Raw genomic sequence first — 25,667 nt, 5'->3', positions numbered from 1 at the left:
CCCTAGTACTAATCCTCCCATGGTGTCCAGTCTTTTCACCTCTCCACTGCTAATTGTCTCAATGTTCAGAGTGGTGCAGTGAAGGGAAGAGGCATGCATGTGGAGTGAATGACCTCTCTGTATTCCTGGTGAGAGAGAAGAGAAAGAGAATCCTCACAGCACATTCACTCCTAAGTAAAATGGGTTTTCTCAGTTGCCTTGTGTGCCTACAGGGGTCAGCTTGGGGCAGGTGGGTGGGGGAGAGGAGGAAGCCTGCGATCCTTGCTGTTCCTGGAGCACTCTGCCTCTCCAGGGAGTTCTCACTCCTATTGGTGTTCCATTTCCAGACAGAGCAGATGTGAGCCAAGGACACTGTCATGTAGAGATGCATCATGTGCCTTTTACATGACCACAGTTTTATTAGCACCTTATTAAAAAGCAAACAAACCCATGGCTGTTTGATATTTCAAGAAAGCAGTGGGCGGGGTGGTGGAAGGTACATGCAAGCAGCATCTCAGTTGCCTACTAGAGGCCTATGAACTATACAGGTCACCACTACGCTGTAGCATATGCTACTCCAAAGACATTAATTCCCCTCTCCGCGCCCCCCCCCCCAAAGGCCTAAAATGTATCACAAGATAAATACACAAGAAATGCATCGGTCACAGGAAGTCAAAAGCTAGGATGGAAGCTGATAACACACAAAATGCACCCAGGCCTTTCACAAGTCATGGTTTCAGTGAGGAAGACATGAGACGTGAAGATAACACTGTTGCATCTACTTCGGATCTATGAAGAAAATTGCACTGCCTTCTCTGAGGAACCCAGGTATTTATGCTCTAGGACTTGGAGACAGTTGCCACACTTGCGCTACCTTCTGAGTGACACCGATCAAAGTAGAAGTATGAAGAGAGAATACCAGAGAGGATTGGCTAGAACTTCTACCACTTTCTTGCATGCTTATAGCCTCAACATCTCCATCCCCAATGCAGTTATAAATCTGGGGATGAGGCATCACTGGTTCTTTGCTTAAAGGTTCTGCTCAATCACCATAGTCAAGGGTTAAATCATCTAGCATGCCTTCTCAAACTTTTACATCGCATGGAGTGTACTTTATTACAGAGTATCTTGTGGGCCTCCTGCCCATTTATGACAACATAACATTCCTCTGGCAATTACAATTGGCAACATGGAAAATTAAAAGTACACTTACACCTGAAAATAGAATACAGCAACTGAAAATGGAGAAGCCAACACCATGTGATCAATCAGCTCTCTCTCACACCATCAGTGGATCACAGACCATAGTTTTGGAAACCTGTTCTAAATTCTCCCTCCCGACAAAGCTATTTTCTTCATACTTGGGAATCCACCGGAGGGAGGGAAAAAAAAAAAAAAAAGAAAAGAGAACCCAAGTGGGCTTTCCCCTCTAGTCACAAGGAAGACAAGGAAGTCACTAGATGTATTGCTAAGGAAGATATTGAGCCCTCATCTCCTCTCCTCTCTTGTTTACCATAGATATTGCCTGCTAAATAGTAGGGAGGTCCAAACAACCTTTTAGTTTAATATTGCTGAAGTGATAACATCTCTGAACTTTCCACAGGGGTCACTCAGTAATCCCTTCTCTGTATGTGGGGAAGAAAGAAGACAGAGCTGAGGGACTCAAAAAATAAAATATATCCCAGATCACCGAAGCTGGCAGTGCTCATGCTCTGCAGGAACTGAGATGGTGGCTGAATCTAGTGCCCATTGGGTACAACACAGCAAGTTAGTATTTACTCCTGCACTCCCCACGCTAAAATAATGAGGACATGCTGAAAGGCAGGTGACAAACAATACCCTCCCCAGCTGAGAGGTCTTTAGCAATATGGCCAGACTCACAGGAGATATAAAAGGGCTCCAGCATCTGGTTACTCTAAACAGTAGTCCCAGGAGGAAGTAGAACCCTCTGTACCTGTCCCCTACCTTTGGAGAAGGCAGCTGGAGCTCCCACCCACAGGAGGAGAAGGGACCATGCCATGGGGCCTTTAGAAAATATTTTTCTATCATCCATTTTACAATATCAGTCAACTGGCTGTGCCCCACCTGTCCAACCATTTATAGAACTTTCTCTATTTCTCCAGCACTGTCAGGCTGGAAAGGAGGACATGCTAGGCCAGCAAGTGTAGAGAATACTGGGTGAGGCACCTGGACAAAGGATTTTTTCTTCTTTTAAAATGGGGGAAGGGTGCTTTAGGGGGAAATGTTAAAAAAAAATGTAGCTAATGTGACACTTTGTTTCTACGTTGCCTGTTTAATTCAGATTGTAAGCTTTTCAGAGTAGGGAACATATCTCTCCATGTATATAGAGCCAGGCTCAGATTCTCATGAGTGTCTTTTGGCACTACTGCAATATAAAGCAAATGAGGAGCACATGGTAGAGAAGTGATTTTTCTATTGGCACTAGCCAGTGCAGGGGAGAGAGAGAAATTTGAGACAATAAGGTAAAAATCTCTCTCACAGTAGGTGAGACATCTAGGTCCATAGTTCGCAGGAGCAGAATCTCTTTTCAATTCCTTTCTGCCTTTTCTTCTTTTCCCCCCTTAATATGGGAAGAGAAAGCAAAAGCAGGAAATGTAGTCAGTGGTGAGGGTTAAGCTTTATACTCCCAGAGACACAAACCCAAATACACTGTTGAGAATGGATGGAATATGAATGTAAACCCACTGTCAGGCAGCTGCTAGTCTCTTAGCTTCCTAGTATGTCGTCATAAGTTAGTGGAAGTATCTACTGGAATGGGAGCAAGGGGCGACAAACTATACACAGCACGGCAGGAATAGGGTTTTGACTAGATTCACAGTACTACCATCTGTATGTTGAGGCACTGACTGTAGTGACTCATGCATATGTAGTGTTTTGGCCTCACAGAGCTTCCCAGGATGGTTTTTCATGGAAATGTCCCAACAGTCTTGTTTAAAGCATAATTTCCAGTCATTACAAATAGCAAGTGTAAAGTCAACACGAATTGCCCATATTTCTGTCTGAAGTGATCACGCAACACATCACAATCTCCTGTGCGCTAATAAGTCTCAAACTCACCTGCCGGTTTCTCACGGCGGGCTTCAAACACGTAACGCGGCAGCTCCCTCAATCCTTATTTTCAATGTAGAGATGCCACTAGTACACTACAGTGAAAGTAGGATCTTCCAATTGGTCACGTGGTTAAATCATGGACTGCAGATGCCTATGTTTTGTTTTATGAGCCTCTGAATAACTGCCATCCTCCCAGTTTTAAATCACGCAAGTTGTTAAATCTTTGCAGAATGAAAATAAATGTGTCTAATGTGTCAGTTGTAATTTATGATCATTTTCTAAAACCCCACACATGCAACCACGTTTGTCTATTAAAATGCCAGCCATACGTTATACATTAACTAAAACCATTCTGTAACTTTATTGATATATTTTGTGGAGTTCACATATTTTTGTACAGCAAACATAACACTGTAGCTGCAGCACTATTGTTTGATAGCAGCAAGGTATATTTTATAATCTGGGTATTGTGGACAATAAATAGTCTGTTTCTTTGGATGTGAATGTTTAAAATGAAGTTCTGCTGCAGCTTCATACTGGGATTGCTATTTTACAGAGCTTATACACAAAAATATATATGCCATCTTTTTGTCTATATTTTATACAAATACAACAGTAGTTTGTGAATACATTTTAAAGTACATATACATGATAAGCAACTCAATTTCCCATATCACAGGATAGCAATTTTAAATGCAAGAAACATATACAAATTCAGTCTGGAATGCAGGGGTGGGTTTTTTTTTTTGTTTGTTTTTTTTCCTTTCTATTTTTGACTCAATCCTTATCATTAAAACATTTTAACATACAAGTCCAAACATTTTTTCCCCACTAGCCAAAAATATAATTTCAGCAATCCAAGTCAGGTTCAGGTGCGTCATCCATTCCCCAATATAGTTTCTGTCTAAATTCAAAGGGCTCTTAGCAACATACAGTATGTTCTTCACTCCACACCATAGAAAAAGCCCACATTTCATTTTAACTAACTGTCATCCTCTAGTTTTGTGAACAAAAGTCAGGCTTGTTTGGGTATACATTTGCATGTCCAAGATTTTCCTTTTGCAAGTGCATATGAATACATTGTGGTGGTGTACAAAGTTCATTAATGACAAATTAAGTCACAGTATAAAAATATATCGTATACCTACAGGTCTAGTATAGTCCTTTTTTCTAAGGGTAAAAATACATCTGAATGAGACAGAAAGGTTTGTAGCACCATGAGAGGAGTTGTATCCCAAGTTACATTAGCAGCATGATCCAATATAACAATATTGCAGGAGTGTTTCTGAGAAGATAAACATTCATTCTGGTTCAACTGTACCACTGAAGCTTATACTGAAAAGTGTTTACATATGATTAGCAATAGTTCTGTGTCACTTCCAGGGCTAGATAACTGTTATCAAAAGACACTGCCTTCCAACAAAATAAGACACCCTTATTGTATAAGGGCGTTGGGACTTTCCAGATACACTTTTGAACTATAATGGCATTACTTCATTTTGACTCCCCAGGTAATGTTAAATAGGTGGTGGTTTTCATTGTACACTGGGAGGATTGCAGGATGGGTAGCTGAGTGTCTACATAGTTTATAGCAAAAGTACATTTCATAGGCCTTCTAGAGACTGACAAGTATGTAGAATGAGCTGCTAAACCAGTGTATGAGACAAACAGACATAACTAAGGGTGCAGTCCTGCTTCCCTTTAATTTAATGGGGTAAGATCGGGCCCCATGTTGACTTCAGACAGCAGCATAGCGAACATAGGGTATTTTAAAATTCTATGAACGTTTACCATCCAAAACTCCAGAGTGCACAGTTTATAATTGGTGAGGAACGCATGACTTTTGTATTGGTGTTAAAAATGGCAGTAGAAGACAGTGTAGTTTGAAACATGTAAACCTAGTAAAAAACCATTGTAAAAGCCTTAAGAAAGACACACTGGTTTTGTGCAATATAGCAAATTGATAAGAAAACACTGTAAAAATGTACCTGTTTAAAATTACGTCTACCATTTTGTACACAAAGCATTATACCAAAGTCCTACATATATGTAATCTAATGGCACTTGAAACAAGTTATAATAAAAGTTTTTATAATAAAAAGCATAACCTGTAAGAAATTTTCTTAAAAGGTTTAGGTTTTCTTTTTGAAAGTGCTATATCTTGTAATATGTGTAACATAGAGGTTGAACAAGCTTTATTTTAAAAAATATTGGCCTATAATACATGTATAGCTCACTAGGCAAATGATCCTGAAAATATGTACTCTTAACATTCATTATTAGCTTAATAAGCAATCAGCTCTGGCTCATGTTTCAGTCAGTATATGGTTTTTAAAAACCGCTACTGTGAAATTAACAATAAATCACTCTATTCCACAATTTACTACTAAATAAAGCACAAGCAACAAGTACACAAAAATATATATATTTAAAAAACATACTAGAAGTTTAAAAGTTGCACAAAGAGTGGTGCATGATCAGCCAGCCTCCCCCCCCCCCCTTGAAAAAATAAAAATCAACTCGGTAACAAGAAAGTAGGGTTTAAAAACTGACATTTTAATAGTGGCCAATAATAATTCTGCCTAAATATACTCTAAAGCACTAATGTGTTAATATTGCTAACAGTGTCAATCTGCTTCCACATATTCATACATCCTAGTTCAGTAGCAAACATACATCATGTAGCCACCAACTGAAGCCCTGACTGAATGAGGTTCAATATCTTGTCTGAGGTCCCTATTTCTGAAGTGAAACGTCAATCCCTTTTTACAAAGCTAAGGCACTACCATTAGTAGTAAAGATTCTGGTTATATACTAAGAAAATGGATGCTGGCAAAAAAAATTTCAATCAAGTCTAATCAGAACTAAAACTGATAAACAAATGGCACTTTTTCTAAATGCTAGATACACACCACTTCCATCCCCTTAAGCAATGGGATAGGTCTGTCAGAATGTTCTGTGTTGGCAGTTAAGATTAAACTAATTTGCAACACTAACAAGTGGCCTTCCCTGCTGCCAGACTAACAATTCACTGTAGTTCTGAAATTGGTGATATGCATATTCATTTTCCAACAGCTGCATATATTGACAAACACAACCTAATGGAATTGCCTGTCTCCACTTGCCTTTTCTGGGTGACAAATGTGGCTTACGAAGGGTATGATTCTGTGCACCCAAAACTTTTCAGAAGTTGAAGATGCTCAGTTCCACATACAATATGGCCCATTAAGGAAATGGAATCCATTTATCTTCCGCTCAAACTGGTTAAACAAGATCCAGAATAAAGTAACTTCTTTCCACTTGCTTTTTATCTTATGCTTGCTGGTTTAAACTAGTATTAAAGTGTTTCTGTTCTGTTTATTTTGTGCTCTTTTCACACAATGTTTTTCTTTCCTTAAAATGCTTGGGGTGGAGGGAGGGGGAAGCAATACTGAACACATCATTCAACTAAAGATGTAGGTAAGCAATCTGTTTCATAGAAACTAAAGGAAGCAGTCATGAAGCAGAGCTAAAGTCCACTTTGAGATCATATGCTCCTAAACCCAGAATTTGAAAAGGTATTATCCTTATTAATACATCCTTATTTTAATGCCTTTGGAACACAAACACATTTATAAAAACATTATCTTTCAGTAATAAAATTTAAATACATATAAGTATAAAATAGTAAAACTACACCTGCATATTGCTCCTAGAGGGAAAAAAAGGAGGAGCTAATGATAAAATATTGGGAGCAAAAGCTCCTTCAATGGGAGCAACTTCTTTTTCTGTGAAGTACATTTATTTTAACCACTTAAAACCTTGTATGCGTCCTCACTACTGACTGAGTGATACGACTGTATTTCATTTTTATTTTTTAATTCCTTATCCAAAAAATGACAAGGAAAATGAATATTAGTATTGAGTTAAAGCAAATCTAGCTTGCTTTTACACATCACAGTTATTTCTCTTTTGGTTATTAGGGGTAGGAGACGTGAGTATATCAGATTAGGTAAAAGTGGTGTAAGCAATATGCTTTTACTTCACTCCTAAGAGTCCTGTCTTTAAACCTTGGCAATGGGAAAAAAGTCCCTAGCCAAGTACCCAGGTGTAGTAAGTGTGATTAACATTTAACTTGTTGCTTAGGAGGACATAACACATCACATCACACAACTGAAAAGACCCACTCTGCTTAAAAAAAAAAAAATTAAAATGGATATCTGCAAATTTACATTCACTCTCTGACTGCAGGCTCACATTGAACGGACACTAGGTATAAAACTTCAGGCTGGACTTGACCCACACTTTGGCTGTGGCAGCTGGGAAAGACTGATGCCTACAGACGTGAATATACAATCTGAAGACTCCTATGCAGTGCTCCTTCTATGCTACTAAAAAGAAAGACAGCAAGTTAAGAATTAAATCAAAAATTGTGACAAAATATTCCGCACTACTAAATTACAACACTTTTATATTTCAGGGTCAGCCATTAATTTTGCCTCTTTTCCCTTCACCAGAGTCACAAAAGCACAAAACAGTTCCAATTTTAACTTGACACATTAGCCAATTAAACAAGAATAAATGTTTTTTTAATTTTGTCGCATTACGATGAGTATTTAAGTTAAATTGCTTCTTATCCAATCTTGATACAGGCAGCAACAAGTTAAGCCAGAAAATAGCAAGTTTTTAATACCTTTCATAATGACTAAGTCAAAATGAAAAGTATGTACACATTTCCAACAAGGACGTTTGAATTCTATGCTAATTTAAAAAAAAAATTGATTTCAGATTATGGACCACATAAGATACCACCATTTAGTTCATTTGAAGATCTTCAGGAAGCTGTGTGTAAAATTAAAAACTAGGATTCTATTACAAAATGCACAAAATGTAAAACGGTCGAGCTACCATTTACTTGACAAAACAGAATGACTGAAAAGTTTCAGAAAAGTTATAAACAAGGGGTGTGTGTCAAAGTTTAGCAGGAATTGCTTTCTATTGATTTTTTTTTTTTTTTGTCAGTGTGTCAATTGGCAGTGAAAATTCAAACAAATCAATGAAACTTTTTAAAAACCAAAGTAAACACAGTTGAGAATAAAACACTTTCAAAACATGTAAAAGTTAATTTAAATTTCTTACTGGCTTCATGAGATTGGTACTGTACAAAAGCAGAGAATTTGTAATGTCTTATAGTAGGCACTAAATTAAAAATGATTACCTAAGGCATTTCTACAAATAGACAGTAATAAGCCAGCTTTGTACATCCTACTGGAAAGCTTGATGAAAACGTGGTAGGGTGGTGGTTGTGCTTAGACTGCTTGCGAAAGCTGCTGACAGTGAGTGCAGGGACCCAAGACCTATACTATTGCTAGGATCGTGAGGATCCTGTGTTTGTGGTGGAAGTTGAGCCATTGAAGAATGCGCCTCCTCCTGTGTATAACTCATTCCAAGATTTCCCACTGAAACAGAAGGGTTATAGGGAGGGCCATTTACTGGTATGAAGCCGAACAACTGAGAAAAGTCCAACGGTTGGGGATTTAGAGGTTCACTAATGGAAACAGAGCTTTTGGAAAGGGAAACCTCCCCAGATCCATCATCTAGTGGCCCTACTTGAGGATCCAACCCTAATTTAGATGAAGATGCTTGAGAATCCTGGGATGAAGACGGTATACCACTTTGCAACTCCATTAAGTAACTTTCAATTTCCCCTTTCAATGGCTGTTCTTTTTCAGGCATAGAAATTGCATATGAGGTAGAACTGAGTGGATATTTCAAAGATAGCTGGTGAGACGGGTGAACAGACTCCATATCTATTGGACAAGGCATTCCCAAGGGTAATGATGTGGTGACCATTTGGTGTGCAGATGCAGAACTCTGCATGGACTGAATTTGAGTATTGTAGAGATTCAATTGCAAAGTGTTTGTAAATGGCTTTGATGTCAGCTCACTGGAAGGTAAAGACATCACTGGAAGCAGCTCATCCTTTATAGGCACAGAAACATTGCAGGTAAAGGGATCTAGAAGGTCCATTGGCTCTTGTTTGACCTTCAAAAGTTCTTGGTTGTGACTTTTCTTCATATGGCGTGTTAGGTGATCTTTCCGCCCGAATCTCTGTGCACAATACTGACAGAGGAAGTCCTTTCTTCCAGTGTGCACTACCATGTGTCTACGGACATCCTTTCGGGTGTAGAACCGACGATCACAGTGTTCACACTGGTGCCTTTTCTCCTTTACTCCACCCGATGACTTGCCTGCATGAGTTTTTAGGTGCTCCAGCAGCACTCCCGTGCTTTCAAATGTCTGCAAACATACCTTACAGGTGAGGTCACCACTTGTTGCAGCATGCAAAGCCAGATGACGCTTAAACCCAAGCTTGGTATTGTAGTTCTTTCCACATTCTTCACACTTAAAGGCCTCTTTGTTGGGATTGTGTGTATGTAGGTGATTCTTTAGGTGATCTTTTCGGTGAAACATTTTCTCACAATAATTACACTTGTGGGTTTTCTCAGGAGAATGAGTAGCCATATGCCTTTAAACACAGATATATTCTGTAAGTAATTATTTTGATCAAAAAGTACAAGTGTTCATTTTTTTAATGGCAGCTAAATACTACACTAACGTTTCTTCACAACAGAATCTTTTTTAGCTGACAGCAGGACACTACAAAGATAGTTTGACAAATTTAAATATAGCAAAACATGAACATTACATTTAAATTGACACTTTAGTTTCTGATGGTTTTTAGCTACTGGAACAGGGATATGGGCAAGTATAAAAGTACTTGTGTAAATGTCCATAGCCAAAATTTTCTCAGTCCATACACTTTTCTTGTGGCAACTCCTTATACAAATGAAAATTCTAGTCTCATTTATAAAAACAAACTCAAAGACATTAGCTGGTAAACTTACTGTAACTTAGAATTCTAGAAACAAACCAATGTCTACTTTAATTAACATTTCCTCTCTGCAAATCAGCTGAAGAATGTGTACACAAACATATACTTTTACAAGGCTTAAAATGGCCAACATAAAATAGATAATATAATCTGAAAGATAAATAGAGTTTAATACCTTAGTAATTTGTACTTAGAAACAAAGGCCTTGGTGCAGTCTTGTTGTGTGCACTTGTAGGGCCTCTCTCCTGTGTGAGAGTATGAATGAACTTTTAATTTCTCAACACTGTTAAAGGCCTTGTCACACAGTTGGCAAGGAAAGTTTTTTCTTGGTTTGGTTTCACCACGCTTACGTTTCCCTGAAGGGACTTTCTGGGTATCTCTTACTTCTGACAAATCACCAGGAATGACAGTGGCCATCGCAGCCTAAACCAGGCCTTCTTGTTGGACACTTGGGAATTGCCCAACTCCACTAAATGATTTAGCTTTAGATGGCTTCTCAAGTTTCATGTGGTCGTAAAAGAAAGCAAAAGGGGACTGGAAAAAAAAAATAAGAAACAACTAGTTTGTAACTAAACTTAATTTTGAAGTTTACTTGCTATGTGATGCTTCTGAATAAAACTTAATAAAATTAGGTTCAGCTGGTCTAATGTAATACCTGTTGGCTTCTTTATGCTATTTGTCACAATTCTTAAAATGCATTGCTCAGGATGAACAGATCCACATGTGCCCTGACACTACACCTTGTAACTTTACCTTAGGGCACTGATGGAGAATAGCAGTATTTCAGAAAGATTACAGAAGGCATCAAAAATAACTTTACTCAAAACTATACAGATAAAGCTGACTTTTGGCAGCTGCAGATTTCGCAAGGGATTAAACTGTACTTGTGTATATATAAATAAAGTATACACAATGTTCCAGTTAATGCCTAGTGAAGTTTTCCTGTAACTGTATACTGTACTAAGTCAAAATTGATATGGATAAAGATATCTATAAATTAGGTTTTTTCAGCTCAACACTGGAAACAGCCATCCTCCCCAAACAATTCCTACATCATAAAATAGAGAAAATGTTGAAAGTTAGATTAGATCAAGATGGAAACACTTATTCATTCATTCTAGAAGGATCACAATCTATCTTGAGGTATTAAGATCTGTGAAATACATGAGAAACCCACTCAGGAGGAGACCTATCCCATTTAAATTGTCTGTTGGAAAGAGTAGTTCTGAATTCTTAATCTGGTAGTACATGGTAGTAACTGATCTTTGGTGATCGCACAGTACTTTACAATCTTTTATTGCCAAAAGTACTACAGCACTATTTTAAACATCAAAACTCAACTGCAATTTGAAATACCAAAGGATCTAGTGTGACACAGATCAGAAGCTAGATCTACAACAGCATGGTGAAAGGCAGTATGAGAGACACAGAATGAATGTCAGAGTTCAATATAAAAGGTAGGCAGGATTTGAAGGAGTTGAATTTGGCATTTCTATCGCAATGAGTAATTTCCAGTCTTTGAAAACCCAATGCACAAGTACCATCAGCTCAGGAAGTCTGGCTACGCCATTGTTCTAGATGCAGTTTTGCCACAGACACCAGAGGTCGATGTCAGTAGCCTGGAGCGGATGGCTTTGAAGTGCAGCTCTCGGTTGGCACTGGAGGGCACTATTCCCAAGCTTGCTGCCTCCTTCAATATCTCAGCTCCCTGCTGTGTGCTTCTGCATGCTTGTAGCTTAAAAGAAGCAGCTGTTGGGACAGGTGGGGAAGAGCAGCCAGGAGTCAGGCAAAGAGCACCAGGCAACAGCTGCTCCCAGCTAATGCCACCTCCCCTAGTGAACAAAATGAACTGTCCCTAGCTGGCAGTGAAGGAAGGATAGCTAGCTTCCAAGGCAGCCTGTCCCCTGGATCAGCTGTCCTCTCCTCCCCATTGCCGCTGGGCTTCTGTTTAGGGCACAGTGAGGTAGCAAACATTGCTCGGAAAAGGGACTTGAGAACAATCCCCAAGTGAAATGGGGTTTCAGCTTGAAGAGAAAAGCAGAAGGACCTTGCAAAAGTGTCCAAGACATACCACTTAGAGCTGGAGAGAGTGTGAAGGAAAGTCTCTCTCCTGTTGGTCAGGAGGAAAAGAGAGAAAGGGTCATCCTTAAAATGTGTGTTCATTTTATGTACATTTCAGATTGAATTTTAAACCAAAAATGCACTGAGTGTGTCTGCATATGCCTCTTCTCTTAAAGGGTAAAAACATGAATTGACAGACCAAGAAGATATTATTCTATTTTTTAAATCTCATGATATTTTTGCTGTTATGCTTTTTTAATCTGAAGGATTAGCAACACTGCAACCTTAAACCATCAGACTGAAAGTTTATTATAAAGCTGTATCAGTGGTTATCTACAGCATTTTTTTTAAGTTAACCAGTGATGGAAGAGAGGTTTCTTCAAGAATGGTGATTCTTCAAGAGTTGCCTCCATACATTCACACTCATGAGATGGGAGCATTGGGAACCAATTCCTAAGTGCAAATGTACATAGGTCATCAAAGAAGCAGCTTAGTTTCAACCCTCCTCCCCTATCAAGTGATAAAATGAATCAGTCAATTGGAAACCTGAGGCCAAATTCTTCTTTACTTACATAAGGGTAAAAGCCCAGACCAATTTTTCCATGACTTAACTGAGTTATTTCTGATTTATACCGATATGAGAGGAGGATCTGGCCCAGCAACTTTAAAGTTAAGTTAAATTTGTGGACAAAAAGATTTACCAAAGTCCCTTTTAATCAGAATTTGAGAAATAAAATTAAACTAACTTCACTGCAATTCAAGTCACTGATCTTCTACATGTACTATATTTCTCCCCCCCTTCAAAGCCTCCAGTTCTCTAATCTCTGTATCAAAAATAAATCACAGAATGCTGAAAAGGATCAAGCATATTAAGCAGAGTTAATAATGTTTAATTTCCCTATGATCCAAATGAATTAAGATGATTTTGAATTCATTGTGCCCAAAAACGTACTCAAATGTGCATTGTTAAAACAAATTAAGAGTGGATTTGACCCTATAATTATGATAGTGATTCGTTTAAAAATGTTGTTCTGATTGCTATTCCTAGGGTATTTTCAATAGTTAATGAAGAACTTCAGAATAATTTTTCAATATAAAAAAAAATTCCACTTTTCACATGTGGATGTATAGACTGAGCAATGAAGACAAACCTTAAAAACACTGATGCTCAAATATTACATTTTCTGAAGACCAGCTGAACGAATTTTATATGAGTAAAAACGCCTGTTTGTGACTCAACATATCACTTAAAATTCTCACTCTCATTGGTGCTTTCACAACTGTAGGATGAATGATGATATACACTATAAAAATCTACTGCACTACATACATCATACATTTATACCATTTTAAAAGAAGTGCATACTTAAAAATGAATTATGGTAGCCTTTGTTTTAATGCACACCTGATGGTAGCCCAGTAAAGTCCTCAGATTTTGGTCTTAACCAGTTCCGCTGACTCTTCTTGGAGGAAACCAGAATCCAGTACTTCCCATTTTTGCTGGTCTGAAAAACAAGGAAGAAAGAATGAACTAGACTTTAGTGAAACCAAAATATTCAGAAAGGTGGAGGGGAGGGAAGAGGGATGAAAGGGGAGCAGGTGGTACAGGAAGGGAAAATTAAAGGGGTAGAGAAATAGCCCAGGTATAGAATGATCTAATGCGGATTAAAACTGAATGGATTTATTGCATAAGAAGTATCAATTAATGACTAAAACTTACGTTAGTCCACTTATAGAACTTCAGTTAGTTCTGCATTTGGTAGTAACACATAAAAAGAAAAGGTTACATATCAGCAAAAGATTTCTCTAAAAAGTAAAAAACGACTATGTATGAATGATTTGGAAATTAAATAAATCCCTCAAATATTGGGCCCAGCCTTAAAGTCCTCACACAGTACTAATCTTTAAAAAAAAAGAAAACAAAACCAACTATCCAAGAAAGGACTTCTGAATGGGCCCAACATTGCAAGAACGTAACTCTTTGATCCTGCTTAAATTATACAGGAAATATCATCTGCTTAGAAGTTGATCTGCAAAGGGGGAAAAAAATTAACTCATTCCTCTTTTTTGCTTCTTTATGGTGTATATAAATAATCCATGAAATTTTTTTCCTAGGGATGTCAAGTGATTAAAAAAAGTTAATGGTGATTAAATGTGCAATTAAATGCACTGTTAAACAATAATAGAATACCATTTTATTAAATATTTTTGGATGTTTTCTACATTTTCAAAGATATTTATTTCAATTACAGCACAGAATATAAAGTGTACAGTGATCACTTATATTTATTTTTATTACAAATATTTGCACTGTAAAAAGCAAAAGAAATAGTATTTTTCAATTCATCTAATACAAGTATTGTAGTGCATTCTCTTTATCATGAAAGCTGAACTTACAAATGTAGAATTATGTACCAAAAAAAACTGCATTCAAAAATAAAACAACGTAAAACTTTAGCACCTATAAGTCCAATCATTCCTACTTCTTGTTCAGACAATCAAACAAGTTTGTTTACATTTGCAGAAGATAATGCTGCCTGCTTCTTTTTACAATGTCAACTGAAAGTGAGAACAGGCATTTGCATGGCACTGTTGTAGCCGGCGTCGCAAGATATTTACATGCCAGATGCGCTAAAGATTCATGCCCCTTGATGCTTCCATTCCAGAGGACTGAAATCGATATATTTGAAAATGTAGAAAAACATTCAAAAATATTTAATAAATTTCTATTGGTATTCTATTGTTTAACAGTGAGCTTAATTTTTTTAATTGAGATTAATTTTTTTAGTTAATCACATGAATTAACTGAGATTAATCGACAGCCCTAGTTTTTTCCCTTATAAATATCAAATCTCTCTTCCCGTTTCTTACTGCAAGGCTTCCTGAATGATGACGTATTACAAGCGTACTCAGTCCCTAACTACAAGGAGGAGGTTTGAATCTCTCCATCTATTTTAGTTAAGTAGGTATAAAGCCCCATGTTTTCTGTGGCACACTGGCCCTGAAAATTCTGTGACAGGAACCCCAGAATTATGTAGCAGTGTCTCATACCAAACCTTCTCCCTCTTTACTACCTTGTCCATTCCAGTACAGTATTCTTTATTTTGGTATCCAATTCAACTTCACACAACCCCAACGTCCACTGTGCTGCAGATTTTTGTATGGAAAATGCATAACTGCATTAAAAAGTACTTGGGGGAAGACTGAAGGTTATTGACACCTGGAAAGGAGTATTGGAGGCTTTTCATATCCAGGAAGGTGGGAGAAGCATTTTGGTACTGAAAAGGGCAGCTGAAACTTTCAGTACTAGGGAGGGAATACAGATCTACTTTCCCACTCTTTCAGGCATAGGTAACTTTAAACGTGGGGAACAGGTTTTAAATTCCTCATTTCCAATCCATGAAGACCTTTAAAACCAGCTACTCTAACTTTAGTACTACTCTACCCTGTCTCAGCATCTGATACTACCACCAATCAGGAAGAGAGTACATTAGATGGATATTTCTATTAAAATGATCAGCAGTGAAATAGATAACATTTAAGATAGCTTCCTCACTGAAGTGAACGGGGCAGCTCCCTGCTATCAGAGCTATTGTTTCAAGCGGTCTGAAGATAAAAGCAGATATAATTGCATAGATTTACAGAGAAAATACAATGCTCTTATGAAAGTTGTTGGTATACCCTCACCTTACATATTGTGCTCAATTCTGGTTACCCATCTAAAAGAGTCCCAGCAGAAATAGATAGGGTTCAGATAATGGACAGGGATAGACAAAAATTATCAGAGGCATTGGAAGGACTACCATCCCAGGAGAAAGTGAGAAGACTATAACTGATTAATAAATAAGGACATGACCGATGTATTTAAAGTAGTGAATGGTATAAGTCAGGTGCGCTTATTTACCCACTCTCTAAAGAACAAAAACAAGGCAATGTTCCTCCAACAAGAGGAATATTTTTAAACTAGGGCTGTAGATTAATCGCAGTTAACTCATGTGATTAACTCAAAAAACTTGATCGCGTTTAATCGCAGTTTTAATCGCACTGTTAAACAACAGAATACCAATTGAAATTTATTAAATATTTTGGATATTTTTCTACATTTTCAAATATATTGATTTCAATTACAACACAGAATACAGTGTGTAGAGTACTCACTTTATATTATTTTTATTACAAATATTTGCACTGTAAAAATAACAAAAGAAATAGTATTTTTCAATTCACCTCATTCAAGTACCATAGTACAATCTCTTTATCATGAAAGCTTTGATTCTAGATCACAGACAAGTTCATGGAGAAGAACAATTATGCTAAATATGAATAGTTGCAGAGACACATTGAAGTAAGGGCTTTCTCGGGGTGTTAAACAAAAACCCGATAATAAAATTAACTTCTCTCAAATTTATCAGATTTTACTTTCTTGGCACTGTGACGCTATAATTCTACTAGTTCTCCAATTATCCAAGAGAATCTTCCCAGGCAGACAAGACTTGAATTTCTAATATTTGTATTAAAAAAAAAAAAAGGGGTACAAATCTCTGTTTGCCCTTTACGGGTAACTGTTAATTTGAAAACTAATTGCATTTTAAAAACATTTTAAAATGACTTGAACTCCAAAAATCTAGCCCAAGACAACTGAATTATTTGTCTGAAGAAACAGACAAGATTCCTCAGTAGGGCTTGCAGCCTAAAATTTTTATTTCCATAGGAATTTCAATTATGTTACAACAAATAATTAGTTTCACCACTTTTTAAAAATATGTATTTATTTTAATATAATTAGTGAGGGTTAGGTCTCCTGAATTTATGAAGGGATCTAAAGGAGATGAAAGGAACTATCAGTTTGTAAACTAGACTTCAGCAGGGGAAAGATCCCGCAAACATTAATCAGAGGCATAATAAAGATGTAATTAATGATACAAATAATGGAATTATAGAGACAAGCCATATTTGAAATATTTTTAATGGTTTGAGGAACAAAAGGAACCGTTAAAGAGGTTGACATATTTTATTTGAATGTCGGGATTCCTAGATATGCTATAAACTACAATACAAAAGAACCCTGCTTTTGTGGATTAAATACTAGTTTAAAAAAAAAAAAGATAGGTGAAACTGCGGTAAAATGGCAACATGCATATGGGTTGGAGAAAAGAAAACAAAATCCAAGCACATGGGGAGGTAAGTGGTTTATGAAATTCATTGTAGAGCAATGAAAAGATCTGAGAGAAGAATGAAAATATATTCAATGATCCTAAGAAACAAAAACAGGAGAATGACCTATAGATAGTGAGAGATCAAATTTATGCCTCCGGCAAACTACTTAATAGATAACATATTCCTCTTCCAATTAGGGAATAGATAAACATAGGTATCAAAGTAAAACAGAGAAAATCATTCTAGAATTGTATCAGGAAGTAGTGAGAGCATGTTAGCAAGTACATTACTGGATACATAATTATGGTTGTCCTAGTGTTAGTATAATATAAAGTCAGAGAAAGTACAAAATACAGGGATTTTAGGATTTCATTAATTCATAATTACAGAATTTAAGCCTTTATTACTTGGCAAGATAGAGATTCACAGTAGACAGAAATAGGTTGAAGTGCACAAAATTTAGAAAGAATAGGAGCTGGGTCTCTTTCAAGCTAGTGACAAACACAAGTAGCAAGAGAGCACCTCTCTAATCTAAGGAAAAAGCAGGATTAAAAGTGTCAAGTAGAATGTTTTTTGTCCACAGAGTTGGTAACATGTAGCTTGGGCTTCCAAAGTTAGAACAGAAATAATCTTACAACTAGTAGTTAAGCAAGCATTTGGGAGAAAAAGCACAATACTGCTGTGGTACATCAGCCAATATATAAGAAAGGACTTATTTGCATGGGCTTCTTTGCCTCCAAAATCTTAAAGTTTTCTATCCTAGCCATAGAAGTATTGGCAAGTTTAAAAAAAGATATTAAGCTTGTTAAACTACAGAGCACCATTTTTGAATATTAGAAAATAACTCATTTTTACACTATGTTATAGCAACATAACTATGAATACTAGCACAATGGTGTACATCACCTTTTCTGAACACAAAGAACAGAAACATTTTGTTATGTATATCTTAGTTAGTTTGTGGACATGTAAGAAATGAACTTACCAAACTTTACCATGATCTAATATGTTATTATTTAAAAAGCCATAATATTGAAATCTCTTTGTGTGCTTTCAATGTTTAAAATGGACCTAGATAATTTGAAATCTTCAGAGCTCAGTTTGGGTTACTAGATAGCCCAAATTATATACTGAATTTAAAAAAATGAGTTGATTAGGGTAAACCAATCTGATCCCTGCAGCGTGTTGTGTGGTTTTGTTTGTTTGTTTCTAGATTTCTCTGGCACCACATGGATGCTTTTCTGAGAACTTTGCAGACCATGGTGAAAACAATTTTAGAGCTGTAAACTGAACTACTGTCAATGTGCCTAAAGCCTGTATACAGGTAGATTTTTATATTTCAAGATCAAAATAAAAATAATTTGCACAAATTCATGTTTAATATGGTGGAATTCTCTAACAAAGGCAAAGAAACTCTTAGCTATTGCAGTAGCAAAATGTTATTTACATGTAGGAAAATGTCACTTTACATACAGAGCAAATGATAGGCAATGATGAATTTTGTATATGCATGAATTAACATAACCAAAGTGCACAGTAGTAATATCAGAATCAAATTCATTTATGCAATTGATAATATCATTTTCCATTTATCTTGCACAAAGTGTAATACAATCTTCTCAAAATCTCTTCAGATTCTAATAGCCATAAGCTATTAATTTCAAAAGAAGTTTTATGTAACTATCTTTGAAGTTTACTGTTTAACAATTATAATTAGGTTGCAGAGCAAGGCGAAGTGGTATAATAGGTTAGTAATACATTTTCACTTCTTGTGAAGGGGATTCTATACTCCTGACCTGGTGCTGAATGCTTTCAGTAATCAGTAAAGTCAACTGACATTTTAGTTGTCAGGTTCTAGTCCATTGGTAGAAAGTGAAAATGAAATTGATGAATTCGTGCTAATCTTTCATTCATACACTTTATGGCATATGGCAACAGTGGGGTTTTTTTTGTTTTTTTTGCTTTGTTTTGTTTTTATTAAATAATTTAGCACAACTGACATGTCCGTTCTAGAGGCACCCAGAGTTGGAATTGCATGGAAAATGCAGCTCCCAGACATGTCACTTCTCTCTGTTCATTTGAGCTGCATTCATACCATGTGCTGAAAAGTAGAACGTACCAACGAGTTTAGCAGTTTCACTTTGAAAGTCTGCTATGCAGGCAGCACAAAGGAATTGGCTGTGCTGGAAAAGCTAGCAGGATGCCAAAAGGCAGGGCCAGTTTTTAAGTAGCATGGTCTGAAAAATCAAGCATGGGACTTGGAATGAGAAAGTCTTGAATTCTAATTGCAACTCTGCCAATGATTCACCATGTGGGCAAGTCACGTCATCTTTCTGTCTCAATTTCTCCAGCTGTAAAATGGGGATAATATTTACCTTCCTGCCTAACAGGGACATTGTGAGGATTAGCTATTTAATGAGCTGTTTAATATAAATGCTAACTAGTAGAATTGAACAGGGCAAGTACAGTACAATGCCCTACATGGGAGAGTTAGACAGATTGCTACAGAAAAAGTTCCCATAGATTTGGAACAACTGTACAACTCACAAGTGACCGAAATAACGCTATCAAACAGAAATTAGTTTTACATCACATGTATTGAATGTACATGATGCATATAAATACAACAGTCAAAAAAGTGTACTAAGGGCCCAGTTCTGCCCTATGTCAGATGGCAACTGAGTACCTCTCTGACTTCACTAAGGCTTGGTGTACACTTAAAACTTACGCTGACGTAGCTACAATGTGCAGAGGTGTGAAAAATCCACACCCCTGAGTACTGTAGCTATGCCCATTCCGAGTGCTGTAGGTATGCCAACACACAGCCTGGTGTAGACACAGCTAGGCTGATGGAAGAATGGTTCTGCTGACCTAGCTACTGGAACTTTGGAAAGTGGAGTTTCTACAGCAAGGGAAAAACCCCTTCCATTGCTGTAGTCTGCATCTACCCTACGGGACTATAGCAGCATAGCTATGGCGCCGAAGCTGTGCCCCCATAGTGCAGACATGGCCTATGACTGCATGGGGTGCAAACTGGGGCAGGATTTGGAGAATAGCCTATTATAGCCTTGTATTTAAATTTGTTTTCTCACTGAAGCTATTCCCGGTAGAACACTGGGGTAGAAAGGGTGCGTGCGTGCCTAAGTTTTTCAGTTGCTATGCAGCAGCAAATGTCCTAAAAACACTCCACTCTCCAAGAACCTGCTATTCTACCCAAAAAGGAAATAACTTTATAGAAAATTGATGATTTATATTAAAGAAAATTTTTCACTTACATTTATTCAAGATGGCCATTGCTACTACTGCTGGAGCTCTGATGCTGGCTGAGTATATCAAGTGACCCTATGAGCTAAAATACAGAAGCCTTAGGAGAGCATAACTAAAGATGCAGCACACTTAGGACAAACCCCCCTCCTCCTCCCCCGCCCCCCATTTTGAAAGAGTTCTCATGGCTTTTGTTGCTTTAAATCTCAAGTAATATTCAATTAATAGTTTCATTATTTTTTCTATTAAACTTTCGTGGTTTGAATGGGGATAAAAAAGGTAGGGTTTGTAAAGAGGATCAGGTTTCTGTTACATGCAAAACTGCCTTTTAAAAAGGTGAACAAACCACAAAGCTGGTATCAGCAAGCCTTTCTGGACTTGAAACAACTCAGAACACAGTCAAATTTTGGCTCAATTCAGTCAAACACATAAGGAAACCACCATCCCTATTTTCAAGCAACCACCACCCTCTTTAGCTGCTAATTATATCACCTGTGCACCCATTTTGAAGTTTGTGAAGAAACAAAACACAAGCTACCAGTTGCCCTAGTGCATCTGATGTGCGTGGGAATACTTAAGATACTGCACTGCTGTATTCAGAAGAGAAAACAAATGTGAGTTTAAAAACAGACAAATGAGGGATATTTTTCATGCAGCATTTCTTTCTTTGGGAAAAGCCTTCATCCCAGCATGCAACCTGAATAAACGAATTGTGCTATGGAAAAGGTATGTAGGAGGTGAAGGAAGTAGAATCACTCCCAGACTTTTGGATCCACTTCATGACTACTGTTGCAGATTGAGGGCTATAGTAGCCACAACTCCCTGCTGTGCTTCCTCTGTTCCACCAAGTTGGGAAGGGGGCTGGTGGAGGAATCCACATATATTAACAGATCCACTAGTCCCTGCCACACCCCACCTCCTAAATCCCTCCGTAACTGCGCACAGGGAGCCATCACTAAGATGTGCTGTGTGCATGGCACACAGTGGATGCTGGCTCCCTGCCCTTTCCTGAGGAGTTGCATCCAGTCTGCATCCTTGTTAGGAATCCATTCCTGCTGAAGCCTGAACCAGGAACCATGGGCTCCTAATGTGACACTGCTACCTATTTCAGCTATTACAAAATCTTCACTCTTCATCAGTAGCCATGGCACCGGTACCCACCTCAAAGTTTCCCACCACTTTAATGGCGAGTCAATGCAATATCCCCCAATCTTGAGTTGCAAAAGCCTATTTCCAATGCTAGAATCCACTTGTACATCCACTACTATTTGTTTTGTTTTGGTTTATTTTGCTATTAGCTTTTATAACACTGCGATGAACACTGAAATTTTAACACTTTTATATAAATCAAAGGTGTGCCTTCACCTGAAATACAGTGTGCATTTATAGTCACCCTATCTCCAACAGGCTCTAGCAGAAATAGAAGAGACTGAAAGCCAAGCAATGAGAATGAGGTGATGCATGGAAAAACGTTCATGTTAAGAGACTGAAAAGATCGGGACTGTTTATATTAGCTAGGAGACATGGTAATAGTTTACAAAATAATTAATGGTACAGAGAGGGTACTCACATCACCCTCTCTCATGCCAAAACCAAAGAGTCGCTCAATGAAATTTAAATTCAGCAAATTTAAAATAAAAACTTGTTCACACGAAACAAAAATTAGCCTGTGAGTTTTATTACCACAAGATATCATTAAGATCAAAAGCTTAGCAGGATTAAAAAAAAAGATTGGACATTTACATAGATAACTAGACTCTCCAGAATTATAACAGCAAGGATTGTTTTAAAAACAAGTTTTTCAGAAGGGCAATAAACTCTCATGCTTCAGGGCATAAACCAAATAAATACAGGTAGGGAGGGAACTTTCCCTTGGGAAGGTTATCCCGTAACAGCCTACTGTAGGGTTTCTTGTATCTTCCTCTGAAGCATCTGGGACTGGCCACTATCAAGACAGGATGCTGGACTAGATGAAACACCAGTCTGAATTCCTGGGTCATATATCTACAAGCCAAATCGATGGAGTAATACCGTGTAAGTGTATGCATGGAACTCCAAGTAGCAGCCTCGTATCTCCCTGGAGTCTCTTTTGAGACATGCAGTTGAATCTGCCTTGGATATAGTTGAATATGTTTTAAGACCTCAGGCACTGGGATACCTGCCAGATGACAACAAAGATGTATACATAATCTCATCTATTTAATCTTTCAGTGGAAACTCTCTGCCCTCTAGATGTATCCCTGTAGGCTATGAACAACGCACGTGTTTTACAGAAGACTTACTCCTGTCCAAGTAATAACTGAGAACTCTTCTAGCATCCGAACAATGCAAACTACCTTCTTCCAAAACTGAATGAAGATTGGTGAAAATATAGATAAATTACTTACTAAAAACACTTGGAGTTGCACAGAACCATCTTATCCTTATGGAACAGTTGGGGGGAGGGGGGGTGAAGGGGAGGGCATGAGAGCTTGGATCATGCACACTCTTCATGCTTATGTGATAACTATCAAGAATGCAGCCTTTTTTAAGCAACTGTAATGAAATGAATATAGGAAATGGCAAACTGAATTAGACCAGTGGTCCACTTAGACCCATATCCTGGCCAACAGTGACCAGTACCAAGGAAGGAAGGCATAAGAAATTCTTGAGTGGATAACTGTGGGACAATACATAATGAAGTGATAATGTTTTTGCAGATAATAAAATTGATTAAGATTAGAGAATACTGTGAAGAAATGCAGAGGGACTTAACAAAATTAACTGAATAAGTGGCAAGACGGCAGATGAAATTCAGTGTTGATAAAATGCAAAGAAAGAAATAATCTGAACTATTCTCATACCCATTGAGGAGTTCTATATTAACTTTAGCCAGTCAGAGGAAAAAACTCCAGGGTGCCATTGTGGACAGCTCAGTTAAAACATATGCTCAATATTCAGTGGCAGCTAGAAGAACAATTAATGTTAAAAGGTACGAAGACTGTGAACAAAATAAGTCTATACAGAAATCTATAAATGCAGCCTTGCTTGTGATACTATCCAGTTATGGTTACTCCATCTCAAAAAGAAACATCAGAAATAGAAGAGGTCCAGAAACAAGCAATGACAGAAGAAGAATACACAGATTTCTGGATAAAATATTCTCCATCAGCACTGCATTTCTGCCCCACACAGGTCTACCTAGCTACTAAAACCACCTAGAAAATTAATACAAAATACTTTTGTTCTGAATCAAAGAAAAAATTTAAGCCTAGAAGTACATACCCTCTTCTCCTTCAACCATAGATACGGTACCATTACCGCAACTATCATACACACGTTACAGACCACACATTGCAAACTTAATTCTGTCCCCTACAGATACCAATCTTTAATCCAGTTAAGTTCCTTTCACCAACACAACCAATTACCACACCAAACATCCATAACTATTATGGAAAAAAACCATCTTATAAAGGGCTGCATGCAAAAGAGAGGCAGAGATAAGGTTGCAACAAAGCCTGTTGCCAACTCTGTCCACATATCTATTCAAGGGACACCATCATAGGACCTAATCACATCAGCCACACCATCAGAGGCTTGTTCACCTGCACATATCCCAATGTGATATATGCCATCATGTGCCAGCAGTGCCACTCTGCCATGTACATTGGCCAAACCGGTCAGTCTCTATGCAAAAGAATAAATGGACACAAATCAGATGTCAAGAATTATAACATTCAAAAACCAGTCGGAGAACACTTCAACCTCTCTGGTCACTCAATTACAGACCTAAAAGTCAAAATACTCCAACAACAAAACTTCAAAAACAGACTCTAATGAAAAACTGCAGAATTGGAATTAATTTGCAAACTGGACACCATTAAATTAGGCTTGAATAAAGAGTGGGAGTGGATGGGTCATTACACAAAGTAAAACTATTTCCCCATGCTAATTTTTCCTCTACTGTTACTCACACCTTTTTGTCAACTGTTGGAAATGGGCCACCCTGATCATCACTACAAAAGGTTTCTTTCTCCTGCTGATACTAGCCCACCTTAATTGATTAGTCTCATTATAGTTGGTATGGCAACATCCATTTTTTCATGTTCTCTGTGTATAACTATCTTCCTACTGTATTTTCCACTGCATGCATCCGATGAAGTGGGTTTTAGCCCACGAAAGCTTATGCCCAAATAAATTTGTTAGTCTCTAAGGTGCCACAAGTACTCCTCATTCTTGTTATCAGAAGGAAATGGAATAGAAAGTTCAGTGTTTATAGGAGGAAAAGAAACAGGTCTGACGATCTCAAGGTTGCCTTTCTGAATGGTTTGTTTTCTCATTGTACATATGGGCCCTCAAATGGAAGGTCCTTCAGAGAGGCCTCTCTCTTAAATGGGACCCCAGAACCCATCAGTCACAAATACAGTCCCATGGTTATAGTAGCGGTCACTAAAAATCTAGGAGCTGCATCCAACACATTGTAAAGCCCTTACAGTGCATATTTTGTGACTTATCAGCCTTCAGCAACATTAGTCATTGCCTCTCTCCTGGCCTCTTTAGAAAGGTGCTCCACCAATTACAGGAATTTATCCCAGGGCAATAAGTTATATTTGGCCAATTACTCCTGCTAATTAGCTACATGAGGAGAGGAATAGAACAAATCAAGCCTTTTTTCCATCCCAGAAAATCAAAATATATGGCATATCTGTTCTTAAGAGGCAGGGATGCCAATGAAAGTTCATGGCAAACTGATGCATCAGGCACAACCAGGGATCTAAGTATAGGATGTGAATGGCATATTCAAAGCCCCACTCAGGGATAGAATAGATAAGGTCTGTCCTCTTGGAAGTAGATATGACTTCAGCAAAATTTAGCCAAAAATACTCTGCAGGTTCTAAGATGCTTCCGTTATTTGGAATGGCCACCTGCCTAAATTGTCCTAGGTTACTGTGAGACTCTAGATCAAGCACCTTTGAAAGCTGTCCAAAGATCTCCTCCTTGAAGCTTCTGATAGCCTCAGGTGGAGAAGTTACACCTCATCCTGGATGGTAAAGGTGGTGAACCCTCCGAAGTCTCTTGCATTGCACCACTCTCATCTTCAGAATCCCATAAATCTGATCAGAGCCTAGGGAAGAAAACACCTGGAAAGACATCTGGTGGAAGGCACCTCTTTCAGTGATAAGAAACTGGCTGAAGTCTCTTTTGTGATTTCTCAGGAGGCCATTGTCTTAGTTTTTGACCTCAGGATTATTGTGCTCACATTGACCAATATGGACAG

At 37.8% G+C, this 25,667-nt stretch overlaps 1 protein-coding gene across 2 annotated transcripts in view; it reads right to left on the bottom strand.

The window, feature by feature from the left end:
* Positions 1 to 5,558: 5,558 nt before the first annotated feature.
* The window catches only part of PLAG1 (PLAG1 zinc finger), a 55,622-nt gene continuing 35,513 nt past the window's right edge, over positions 5,559 to 25,667 (bottom strand). Inside the window, exons 2-4 of one of the 2 annotated variants that reach the window (XM_074943089.1) lie at positions 13,392 to 13,491; positions 10,101 to 10,459; positions 5,559 to 9,559 (exon numbers count right to left, since the gene is read on the bottom strand). In XM_074943089.1, the coding sequence (XP_074799190.1) occupies positions 8,296 to 9,559; positions 10,101 to 10,342 (1,506 nt within the window). In that variant the 5' untranslated portion in view covers positions 10,343 to 10,459; positions 13,392 to 13,491 and the 3' untranslated portion in view covers positions 5,559 to 8,295. The remainder of the gene's footprint in view (positions 9,560 to 10,100; positions 10,460 to 13,391; positions 13,492 to 25,667) is intronic. The other variant, XM_074943090.1, reaches the window with a different exon arrangement.

The sequence above is a fragment of the Natator depressus genome, chromosome 2 (assembly GCF_965152275.1).
Source record: "Natator depressus isolate rNatDep1 chromosome 2, rNatDep2.hap1, whole genome shotgun sequence".
Taxonomy (NCBI): domain Eukaryota; kingdom Metazoa; phylum Chordata; order Testudines; family Cheloniidae; genus Natator; species Natator depressus.
Note: the sequence above shows the minus strand (reverse complement) of the source record. Positions and strands in the feature narration are given on the sequence as shown.